Source organism: Lampris incognitus, chromosome 1 (assembly GCF_029633865.1).
Source record: "Lampris incognitus isolate fLamInc1 chromosome 1, fLamInc1.hap2, whole genome shotgun sequence".
Taxonomy (NCBI): domain Eukaryota; kingdom Metazoa; phylum Chordata; class Actinopteri; order Lampriformes; family Lampridae; genus Lampris; species Lampris incognitus.
In genome coordinates this window covers 23031022-23044063 of record NC_079211.1, presented here as the reverse complement: position 1 = coordinate 23044063, position 13042 = coordinate 23031022, and the positions used below count along the sequence as shown (strand labels likewise).

Here is a 13042-nt window from a genome sequence, read left to right as displayed (position 1 = left end):
CCCCTGAAATGGAAATACTCTCTTGTTTCCATTCCACAATTTTCTCCACCCTCTTTTGAATTTCAGGCTGTTACTGTCTCTTATTCAGTCAAACTCACCATCGTGGTTGTGTACCGCCCACCAGGCCCCCTTGGTGAGTTTCTGGAGGAGCTTGACACACTTGTCTCGCACTTCTCTGTTGATGATTGCACTTATCCTTCTCGGTGACTTCAACATCCACACTAACAAGCTAGATCCTCTTCTCTCTTTCCTCTCCTCCTTTGACCTTCACCTCTCACCCTCTCCTCCTACCCACAAGGCCGGCAAGCAGCTGGATCTTATCTTTACTAGACACTGTCCTATTTCCAATCTCTCTGTTACTCCCCTCCAGCTCTCTGACCACTATTTCATGTCATACTCCCTCTCCCTCTCTTCACCCCCCTCAGTCCCTTCCCCTACCCACATGGTTTCCACCCATAGACACCTCCACTCTCTCTTTGCCACTGATCTTTCTTCCTCTGTTACCTCTATCTTCCCTACACCTGAATCTTTCTCTCTCCTACCCCCTGACACTGCTACTGATCTTCTTCTCTCTACCCTCTCCTCTTCTCTGGACAATCTCTGTCCCCTCACCTCCAGGCCTGCACGCCCAACTCCACCTGCCCCTTGGCTGACCGACTCAGTACGTACTGACAGACGGAGCCTGAGAGTGGCAGAGCGCAATTGGAGAAAAGGCAAACTCCCAGAGGACCATCTCAACTTCCAGTCTCTTCTTTCCACTTTCTCCTCCTCCCTTTCTGTGGCTAAGGCTGCCTTCTATCGCTCTAAAATCCTATCCTCTGCCTCTAATCCTAAGAAACTCTTTGAAACCTTCTCTACACTTCTTCAACTCCCACCTCCTCCTCCTGCTTCCTCCCTTCTCCCTGATGACTTCGCTAACTTCTTTGACAAGAAGGTAAACGACATCAGATCCTCCTTTTCTCACCACCCAGTTAGTGCTGCTTGCACTATCCCACCCTCTGCACCCTCCCTCACCTCTCCACGTCCCACCCTACCCCACCTCGCTCCCCTCTCCCCTGACGAGGTTCTAAACCTCATCACATCCAGTCGCCCCACCACATGCTCCCTTGACCCCCCCCCCTCTTGTTCAGTCTATAGCACCTGAACTCCTTCCTTATCTAACCAACCTCATCAACACCTCCCTCCAGGCAGGATGCTTTCCATCTGCCATCAAGACTGCTAGAGTCACCCCCCTTCTCAAGAAACCATCACTTAACCCCTCTGACGTCAAAAACTACAGACCGGTTTCCCTTCTACCCTTTCTATCCAAAACTTTCGAACATGCTGTCTTTAACCAACTTTCTTTGTACCTCCACCAGAGCAACCTTGTGGACCCCAACCAGTCTGGGTTCAGGGAGTGTCACTCGACAGAGACAGCCCTCCTTGCAGTGACAGAATCACTGCACTCTGCGAGAGCAAACTCTCTCTCCTCTGTTCAGCTCTGTTCAGAAAGCTGCATCTCGTCTGGTGTTCAACCACCCTAAGTTCTCCTACACAATTCCCCTTCTCATGTCCCTACACTGGCTCCCAGTAGTTGCTCACATCCAGTTTAAGACTCTGGTGCTAGCCTACAGGGCAGTGAAAGGAACAGCTCATTCCTATCTCCAGGCCATGGTCAAGCCCTACACCCCCGCCCGACCACTTTGCTCTGCCGCTTCGGGACGCCTGGTTGCCCCATCGCTCAGAGGCCCTTGCTGCTGATCAAACCGGTCACAGCTCTTTTCTGTCCTGGCCCCACAGTGGTGGAATGAACTCCTCACTGAAGTCAGGACAGCGGAGTCACTGCCCATCTTTTGACGCAGGTTGAAAACTCACCTCTTTAAGAAGTACTACCCTGTTACTTGTTCTTAGCACTTATTGTATTCACTCATTTTAAAAAAATAAACCTCTGTCTTGCACTTTTACTTTAGCACTGGTTTTGGTCTTAGATGCTTGTTTAGATGCATTTATGACCTCTGATGACTGGCAGTTCTCCTGATTTCCTACGTTAAATGCACTTATTGTAAGTCACTTTGGATAAAAGCGTCGGCTAAATGACTGTAATGTAATGTAAAAACACAGTACACTTCCTGGCTCTCTCTCTCCTCTATATCCTGTGCCATTCTGCTCTGCGCAGTGTCATGAGCTTTTTCCTGATGATGTAATGGTGCTCAGCCAGTGGTGGTTTCTCCTCCTCGGTTGCTACCTTGAACTGCCTAGCCAGAGTGCAAAGCTCCTGCTGCAGTTGGTGGATATTATCTGCCCTTCGGTTCATGGTGTAGTTGAGTCTGGTGGTCTGCAGCAAATCTGACAGCGATGGTTGTCATTATCAGAAGCCATCTGTCTGTATCTCCCTTTTGCTGTTGATTTGATGATTCTGGCCGCATCCTCATTAAATAGGCACCACTCTCTGTGCAGGCTTGCTAGAGGCCATTTGACCTGACACACTTTGAGGTGCTGGGCTTTGTGGGGCGTTTACAGGCTGGGCTCCCCCTGCATCTCACCAGGAGTGGATCCTGTGTGCTGCTCTGCCCCCCCCCCCCCCAGCACCAAGCATTTCATTCAGACCTGATGGATTTTAAGGTCGTGCTCGCTCTTGCAGACCTTGCTGCAAATGCATCTTCGAGTTGTCACCATTGATAATCCATTTGTCAAGGTTGTCATCATTAGGTCCATCCTATTGGGATGCTCAACCTCCTCCCCTCTCGGGCTCCCTTGAGGGTATATCTCTGTGTGTCTGTCTGTAGCTTTTGTGCGTTCTTCCTCGTGGAAGATGCAGGTTGGGCTGCTATCCCTTCCTACCCTGGTTTCCATCTTTCCGAGCTGTCAACTGTCTCTCCAGTTGTCACCAATCTGTTCTTGGTGGTCACACGGCCTATTCCTGGGCACCACTGGCTGAACCAGTTTGAATGATTTGAAGATAAGTTTGGCTAGGATTTACCAACATGGCACCTTACCTCGAGTCCTCTGGCCTCTGCTGGTGTATGAGGTAACCCTGTCGACAGTGGAGACCTTGGAGAGGAAGATCAGTAGCTACCGCCGGAGATGGCTTGGGCCTTAGCAGTGTGGCACTGTATGGGAGGAGTGGGCAGGTGTCAAGGAGGAAGGGACCAGCAGAATGGTGGGCATGCAGCAGCAGCAGGTAGCATGAACAAGGTGGGAGGGTGCGCTGGAGAGGAAGATATCCTGGGCAGATATCTGGCTGGCAGAACTGCAGTGGATCAAGTTCATAGTACAAATGTATGAAGTTCTACCTGGACCAGCAAATCTCCATCTCTGGGGCAAGATTGATTCTTCATCATGTCCTCTTTGCTCTGGAATAGGTTCACCCGAGCACATCCTCAGCAGCTGCCCATCAGCCCTGGGGGAGGGCCAATACCGCTGGCGACACAACCAGGTGCTGAAGACAGTCGCAGAGGCCATCTCCAAAGCTGTTGCCAACAACAAGCAAGCCCACGGACAGAAGAACGTTGCCTTTGTCAGGGCTGGTGAGCAGCGTCAGTCACAGCCCAGATCAGCCAGCCGGTCTCCTCAGCTCTGCATCAGACTGGATGCTGCGCGTCGACATTGGGGGGGGGGGCAGCTCAGGTTCGCTGACCACATTATGACAACTTCATTGCGGCATGATGTAGTGCAATCATCAACCTCTTCAAAGCAGGAGCTCCTTATAGAGCTGACAGTTCCCTGGGAGGACTGGATGGAAGAGGCAAATGAGCAAAAGTGTTCCACATACCAGGAGCTGGTGGATCAGTGCTGGAGTACAGGCTGAAAGGTGTGTTCTGAGCCCATTGAAGTGGGGTGTAGAGGCTTTGCTGGCTTCTCACTGTGCAAGGTGCAAAAAGGAAAGCCATCTAGTCTACCATGGAGGCTGCAGAAAGAGCCTCTTTTCCAAATGTGAGATATTGTCCCTCCATGAATGTGATGATACTTCATTTGACTAGCCCAGTCAAAAACACGATTATGTATCTGGGGTTTTCACATATCTAAAAACTCGGTAGCTAGACAGCAATTGAATTTCTTAGGAAATATTACTAAATTCAAAAATATTCCAAATTCTTGACTTCAAAAAGACTTAAGAATGCTTGGTAGAATCCTGTTGTCCAAAGCGGATGGACTATCTCATTTTGTATTCCCTTACCTCTCATTATTTATTAATGACAAATAAGATTAATAAAATCTTCTTGGGTTCTGTTTGAAAAAAAAAACCCCAAAACAAAACAAAAAACCATAAGCCTAAAAAGGAAGTGCTCTCCAGTTGTAAAGCCCATAGACGTCTGATTTTTTTTGGATTTCACTGACACTGTTAATAGTCACAATCTGGCCCCTTACGGTTCGTTATTCCAAATCATAAATTTAACAAGGTAGTTGCTCTCTCTTTTTTCAAAATGCAATTATCCGCCTGTTAAATTATCTGTTACTTTATCTAAATTCCATCAATAATGTCTTCTTGCTTGGAAACTGTTTCATTCACAACTTCTCGTCTCACCAAATGCTTATATGGAACAATTCAGAAATTACAGTCAAGAATAAATCAAATTTTTTTCCCTAGATGGTTTGACAATGGCATGAATAATATTCTTTATTTGATAAATCTTGCAATATGCTGACATATGAGCAATTTTTGACACATTATGGCTTCCTGGTCCCTTCAAAGAATTTTACTTATTAATGAAAGCTATTCGTCTAGGATTAGTCCAATTTATTAAAAATCACCTATCTTTTGGTTTGGACAATATAGTACAATCTAAATTACTTCTAGATGGAATTGACATAGTAGACAAAAATGTGATAACACACATATTCGCCGGATACGTCAAATTAAAACAATTACACCTAGGGGGAAATTCTATTGGGGATCTTGTATCCAAGATGTTGACCGGCAGAAAATCTGGCTTCTGCCCAGTAAATACTACATTCCAAATAAAGCCTAGGATGTTCATTTTAAGATCTCCACAATATGTAACCTGTGAAAGCTGTCATATCCAAATATGTGGACATAGATAACAAATGTTGTTTTTTGTTTGTTTGTTTGTTTGTTTTTTGTGGTTATGTGAAGGAAACACTGGTACATTTGTTTTGCATGCGAGAAAACAAAAACATTTCTAACTGATCTAAACTGTCACCTTTTTGATCACTTCAGTGTTACTCACTCATTCAACCTTATATATTTCTTATTATGAAAATGCCACAAATAAGCCACTAGAATACACAGTGAACTTTTTTTGTTTTAAATGCAAAAATTTTCATCCATAAGCAAAAATGTCAAAAGTTGCAGCCTTCCTTTCCTCTTTTCACACTGGATATAGACTCGTTTCTCAAATCTCCTAAATTGATTAGAAAAAATAAAAAGCATGATACATTTCAGAGTTTCTATGAAGCAGTCTTCAATAGATATAGATAAGGAATGATTTGCTTTCCTTGTAATGGTTTGGCTCTCTTGATGTGAGTGTGTTTGCGTTTTTATGTTTTTGTGCGCATGTGGGCTATGTTTTTGTTAGGGAACTGTTTTGCTGTACCTATATAATATACACACACACACACACACACACACACACACACACACACACACACACACACACACACACACACACACACACACACACACACATATGTATATACAAATATATATATATATATGTTTTTTTTATTCCCCCCCCTTTTCTCCCCCATTGTACCCGGCCAATTACCCCACTCTTCCGAGCCGTCCCAGTCGCTGCTCCACCCCCTCTGCCGAGCCGGGGAGGGCTGCAGACTACCACATGCCTCCTCCAATACATGTGGAGTCGCCAGCAGCTTCTTTTCACCTGACAGTGAGGAGTTTTGCCAGGGGGACGTAGTGCGTGGGAGGATCACGCTATTACCCCCAGTTGCAGCGACATCCGGCTTCCCACCCGCAGACACGGCCAGTTGTGTCTGTAGGGACGCTCGACCAAGTCGGAGGCAACACGGGGATTCGAACTGGTGAGTCCTGTGTTGGTAGACAACAGCATAGACTGCTGTGCTATCCAGACGCCCTTGTAATTACTTTGTAAAAAAAAAAAGAAATTGTATTCCTTTGAAGAATAATAAACAAGGTATTTCCCTTATAAGTTACAAAATAGTTTCAACAGTGGCATTTATGAAATGGTTGATAATGAGGGAATTCAGCCTAAAAACAGACTTTCAGAGTTGGATATCTTAGTTATATGAGCTGCTGTTCCTTATTGTATTTTTACCGTGTGTCGTTTTCATTTTCCTTTAAATTTGGTTTTGTTTCACCAATCTTAAATGGAGGGGGGGGGGCATTTGCTTGATGTTGCTCTCATCACTGTAGGTATCCTGTGTGTGACGGACCAATGCCATGGGCTCGTAGCTGGCGTTGAACTACCACCTGCTGAGTGATGAGCTCCTGATTGCCCTCTCCTCTGAAAAGCACGTCCATTTGGAGCATCTGCGCATAGACATCGTAAGTGAGAACCCTGGCCAGACACATTTCCACACCATCATGAGGAGTAGCTGGGAGGCCCTGATCCGACATTCACCCAAAGTCAACATTGTCATGTATTTCTTCCTCTATGAGGAGGAATTGGAGCCCTTCTCCCGAGAAGAGACCCCCGTCACTCACTTGTACTTTGGTTGGGCAGTTAGCAAGGAAATGTTAGGCCGCATCATGTTGAACTGTCCTCGGCTAGTGGAGCTTGTGGTCTGTTCCAACGGCCTCCAGCCCCTGGATGAAGAGCGGATCCGTATCGCTGAACGCTGCAAAAGCTTGACAGGTGCATATCTTCTCGCACCATACCCATAAACCTCCTCTTTGGCCTTCCTCTTTTCCTCTTCCCTGGCAGCTCCATATTCAGCATCCTTCTCCCAATATACCCAGCATCTCTCCTCCACACATGTCCAAGCCATCTCAATCTTGCCTCTCTTGCTTTGTCTCCAAACCGTCCAACCTGAGCTGTCCCTCTAATATACTCGTTCCTAATCCTGTCCTTCTTCATCACTCCCAATGAAAATATTAGCATCTTCAACTCTGCCACCTCCAGCTCCGCCTCCTGTCTTTTCGTCAGTGCCACTGTCTCCAAACCATATAACATAGCTGGCCTCACAACCATCTTGTAAACCTTCACCTTTAACTCTTGCTGGTACCCTTCTGTTGCAAATCACTCGTCTCCACCCACTCCACCCTGCCTGCATGCTCTTCTTTACCTCTCTTCTGCATGTTCATAAATGTAATTATTATTATTACCAATGATATTATTATCAAACAATGTTAGATTTTCTTGTGCAATTGGACACAAAATCATCATAAACTGTATTTTTCAATGACATTGACCATTTGACCTTTCTGCGGCTCTGCCTTTCACCACTAGAGCGCAGCATTATTCTGAAATGGAGTCATTTGAATGTTACATAAACAGTGCTACTTTATAATGAAGTATATCAATGATAACACAGGCAGACATTTACACAAGTGGATTTGGCTGGTGAGCACTCAGTTCTTAGCCTCAATGGCTACAGTCTTTAGAAATAAATCTTTTTTTTAATTTCTCGATTCTTATGAATTTAATATCTCGTTTGATCTATAGTCTTATGAATGAGGTGCTTGTTAGCAAAAAAGACACAAAAACCCCCCCCAACAAAAACAAAACAATACACTGTCATAATTTTTACTTTAATGAAAAATTTAAAAAAAAAAAAACATTTTATAGGCAGGCAAGGGGAACGATTTACATCATTACTCACTGCACTGCCTCAGCCTTTCCGAAACATGTTCATTCTCCATTTTGTTTTTTGACACCATCATACATAACTGCCCTAAATCTAGACAAATGAACTGAAAATGCCATAACATGATGTGCCATCCGCAAACCACGAGCGCGTCATGATCAGTTTGAAACACAAATGAAGCATGCTTCAGACTGAGAGGCAATGGAACTATTTGGTGCGTCCGCTGAGCCAGTCACATTCAGGTGTCTCGGTGAGGGGAATATTTAAAACAGGCTAAGCGTTATGTTTTGAAGAAGTGCTATTTTTTGGGAGGGCGGGTAGCGTGACTGATTGGGTTACCACTGTGCTCTCAAAACCCATCAGGAAAGTAACAGGCTTATGTGTTCGCTATGGAAGCTTGTTACAAGGAGAGGGAGAGGAGGGAGGGCTGCTTTCTCCTCAAGCAATTCATTACAAAATGAACTCATCACCCCAACTGATGATTTGTAACAAGACAGAAAGGAAGAGTTCTCTATGTGAAAATGGATACTCTCCCTTTCTGGTCTTGCATAACGTTTTCCAGAAAAAAAAGAAGATTGATTACTTTAAACTGGTATACATATCCAGATATAAGCCAGTTAAAAATCTTTTTAATCAGTCCCCGTAAATAAATAGAAGACCTGCTACTGCTGTGCACTTTTCTATGCAATAAGTTAACAGTCCAACAAACCGGACCCAGATCCTAAGAGTTGCCGGGGGTCCCGACCACCCTCAATGATGACTTTGAGTGGGATGTTAGCCCCCGTGATATCAAAGAGGTCTGGAAATGGAGGTGGTGTGCCCTCAGTAGTCTCTGGGATGGGAGAAGGAGAAGGTGGGGTGGGCGGCCTGGAGAGATTGACATCCCCTGTGCTTCTGAAGCTCCTCCACTCCTTGATCCACTGCTCCCTGACAGAAGGGTCCAACCAGTCCAGATGCCTGGCCCACAGAATTGGGGAGGGGGCCAGTGTGTTCCTCAGCACGTGGAATGTGTACCTGGGGGAGAGAGTGTGGTGGGAAAGTAGGCCAGTGAAAAATATGTGCTTCTTTGATGTAAATCAGAGCGTTCTGAGCACTCTATCAGCTTTTTCTGAGGCATCAGCACTGAGAGGAGGCCTCAGTCGCCGCATAGTCAATACCTTACCCTCTCAACTAAAATGATTCGATTAGAAATCGGCTTTGATCCTGTATTCACCTCTGCTGTCATCACTTAACAATAGTTCACACTAACTCTTCCTCTGCAAAAAGACCGTTATCTATGTGGTAAAAACATGACATGGGTTTCATCAGCTGTACCTGGGCAGCAAAGCCACCACAGTGGTGATGATGCAGACCAGATAGAACATCGGGTCTGCCATCTGGTTTTGCAGGATCCAGTATGGGTTGGAAGGAGGGTTGCAGGTAATGCAGATGGCGCTCTAGGCCAGGGTCACAATGAAGTACATAGCCATGCTGCCCAGCATGATAACCGAGTGGACCACTGTCTCAGGTAAAGCGGGAGAGGAAAAATAATACTCATCACTACAACAGGGCAAATGCTTATCAATCATGCCAACAGGCAATGTATACTCTGTGTACATGTGTACGCTGTGTACATGAGACATAGTGGCTCAAACAACAATTAGAACTCTGAAATTATTTGGTATTCAAAATTTAGAAGAGTAATTTTAATAGGTAATCAAACAATGCCAACAATCGTATCGTGTCTAACTTACTAAGGTGATTTTTTAAAATGTATTTTTCTATACTTCTTATAAGTGCTAGTATATCATGATCAATACTTAAAATTGATCCCCAATGGAACTCTTTATTGAGTAGTTACGTGCCTTGTTGTAAAATGATGTCATGAACTATAGCCAAGCTAACCACTGTCTCCAGCCCCTACCCAAGTCGTGATCTCTATAGACAGATGCAGGAGGATGGTAAATAAGGAAGTCGTGTTCAAAGGAGTTCCAAAGGTGAAAACATCAACATCTGAATCTCGGTAGGTCTGAAAGAAGGAAACATGCAGTTAAATTCCAGACACAAAGCAGTTAACCATTAAAATAAGTGATAACCCAGGCAGAAATAATCCAAGTAGAGTACATGCATCAGGGTCCAATGTATAATTAAAGATAGGGTATTCAAGTCTCTCTTTTACCCAGTATGGAATAAAGAAGCACACAAGACTTTGATAGAAGGCGTCAAGCATAGCAGTCCAGAAGGTTGAAACCTTGTACTCCTAAACAGATACACACATGTACATTTGTGAGCGCATAGTGCGAAAAAAAGCACAACTACTACCACAACCACTACTAAAACTATATCTACTACTACTACTATTACTACTACTACTACCGATGATAATGATATGAGTAATAATAAAAAAATAATGAGATAAGATGATAAGATATGATAGAAGATAAACTTATACAAAACTTGTCTTGCATCACATGCTGCAACAACAATTAAGGCAAACAGCATATAATATACACCCCCCCTTTTTTTCTCCCCAATTGTACTTGGCCAATTATCCCACTCTTTCCAGCTGTCCCGGTCACCGCTCCACCCCCTCTGCCGATCCAGGGAGGGCTGCAGACTACCACATGCCTCCTCCGATACATGTGGAGTTGCCAGCTGCTTCTTTTCACCTGACAGTGAGGAGTTTCGCCAGGGGGATGTAGCACGTGGGAGAATCACGCCATTCGCCCCAGTTCCCCCCCAAACAGGTGCCCTGACCATCCAGAGGAGGCGCTAGTGCAGCGACCAGAACATATACCCACATCCGGCTTCCCACCCACAGACACGGCCAACTGTGTCTGTAGGGACGCCTGACCAAGCCAGAGGTAACACGGGGATTCAAACCAGCAATCCAAGTGTTGGCAGGCAACAGAATAGACCGCCACACCACCTGGATGCCCATAATATACACACTTAGCAACATATAATTTCACATGAAGTGGGTAGAAGATGACATGACATTGTTGTATAGTAGACATAATCATGCCGCCAACCAAACACAATGAGAATAAAGACTTGAAATGTGTGAGCCTGTTACCAACCCCTTCCCCCTGTCTGGTCCTGTACAGTTCTGGAAGACCCAGCAGTGTCTCTGCTGAAACATCCTTGTCCATTATCCCAAACATGATGGGTGGCACAGAGGTGAAGAAGAGGTTGAAGAAAATCATCAGCCAGTAGTCCATCATGGCAGTGCCAGAAAAGCTGCAGAAGAACTGATACCAGAACAATAGATTCACATAGGCCTGGGAGCGAGTGACACAAACGAGAGAATACAGCGTCATTAATGTGGAGGACAGTAAGAGAAAACATCACCACAAAAATCAACTCAAACTGCACCTGGCTTTAGTTTGATTGATTTTTAATGTACAACACTCACCACATTTTTGTAGAAAAAGTAAATGATCATATTCGCTAGTCTAGAATAACACCAGTGCCCATGGACCAGCAAAAGCTTTTTGAGGCGTTTGAAGCGGGAGATAGCAAAGTCACTCGCCATTACTGCCTGTGGAAAACAAACATGAGCACTTTTATCTTGCGTTTTAGTCAGTCCGCCATGTAGGAGTGACAGCATCTTTGAATTAAAAGACAAGAAAGTCACGAAAGCAAACCTGCATCCCCTCTTGACCAGATATTCCAATTCCAATGTCGGCTGCTTGAATCATGCTGACATCATTGGCACCATCACCTGAAGTCACACAGCAAAAATGAGCTCAGCTGCCAATAGGAAAGGGGAGAAATAGTTACGAATGAACAATACATCTTGGCTAAAACCCTGCCATCTAAATTTTACAATGGCAACACAAATATGTGAGATCTGAAATAGTTCTCGGCATTTCTTACCAACAGCAAGGGTCATGACCTTCAGTTTTTCTCTGATAACTTTGACCACGGTGCTTTTCTGTAAGGGTGTGACGCTACAGCAGAGCACAGAGTGGCAACGCCGGGCCAGCTGCACAAATCGCTCCTGCAGGTCCGAGTCCAGGGCCATGGCCAGGGTGCGTCCGTCAATCACCAGAGAAATGATGGGGCCTGCACAAACGGTCTGAGGATCATCTTCAAGCCTTCTCACTTCCTCCAGAGCACAGTCCAAGGTGGAGGTGCACATGAGCTGGAAAACACAAGAATTATCACAGACTTTCTGTGGCAGTCACTTCGATTGGGGCTTTACAAGAGATTGTGTCATGCCATTAATCTCCAGGAGATTGATTTATATATGGTTTAAATAATGACTGTTAAATGTAAGAAATTAATGATCTCTATTGGTGCTGGTAAGGCATTACATGGGATGTCTGGGTAGTGTAGCTGTCTATTCCGTTGCCTACCAACACGAGGACTGCCGGTTTGAAGCCCCGTGTTACCTCCGGCTTGGTCGGGCATCCCCACATACACAATTGGCCATGTCTGCGGATGGGAAACTGGATGTGGGGATGTGTCTTGGTCGCTGCACTAGCACTTCCTCTGGTCAGTCAGGGCACCTGTTCAGGGGGGAGGGGGAACTGGAGGGAATAGTGTGATCCTCCCACGCACTACATCCCCCTGGCAAAACTCCTCAATGTCAGGTGAAAAGAAGCATTTGGCGACTCCACATGTATCGGAGGAAACATGTGGTAGTCCGTAGCCCTCCTCAGATCAGCAGATGGGTTGGAGCGATGACCAGGATGGCTTGAAAGAGTGGGGTAATTGGCCAAGTACAATTGGGGAGAAAAAGGGGGAAAGATCCAAAGAAAGAACAAAAAAAAACAAAGGCATTACATGTCCATAATGTCAGGCTGCAAGAAATTACCAGGCTAGTTCCACCAGATTCATCATTTCTGCCTGTGAATGACTACGCCTCCTATCCTCAGGGAAAGCCAACATGGCAAGAAAAAATAACTGGGTCATATCCTGTTTTTATTTTACCTATTGCTGGTTGAGTCTTTATTAGGTATGCTTAACAGGTTAGGGAAATGCGGGAGAAAATTCCTTGGGATGTGATTGGTCATTGTGTTAGGATTATACAAATTGTTTATTACATGTACACCTCCACTCTTTATCATAAGAAGAGTATTTCCTCAGGGAGCTGAATATGAGAACTGTTATCACAGCCTGTGTATATATTGGAGCTTTAATTAGATTGGAAAGCATTAGATATTGTATTGGGGGTAACTTGCTCTATCCATCACCAATGTCTGGTCTCATTTGATTGCAGCTAGGCAGCCCCTCTGTTCCAGAAAGCTCCCTACGCATCGCTTAAGAAGGCAAAGAGCAGAGAGGTAATTTCAGTCTATTTGAGGCCAGGGATGATGAGATGGGCCAGGTT

At 45.0% G+C, this 13042-nt stretch overlaps 1 protein-coding gene across 1 annotated transcript in view; it reads right to left on the bottom strand.

The window, feature by feature from the left end:
- Positions 1-8417: 8417 nt before the first annotated feature.
- atp10b (ATPase phospholipid transporting 10B) overlaps positions 8418-13042 on the bottom strand; it is a 40484-nt gene continuing 35859 nt past the window's right edge. Inside the window, 8 exon segments of the mRNA XM_056276704.1 lie at positions 8418-8739; positions 9040-9227; positions 9629-9733; positions 9884-9964; positions 10785-10985; positions 11120-11245; positions 11352-11428; positions 11584-11851. Of these exon segments, the coding sequence (XP_056132679.1) occupies positions 8418-8739; positions 9040-9227; positions 9629-9733; positions 9884-9964; positions 10785-10985; positions 11120-11245; positions 11352-11428; positions 11584-11851 (1368 nt within the window).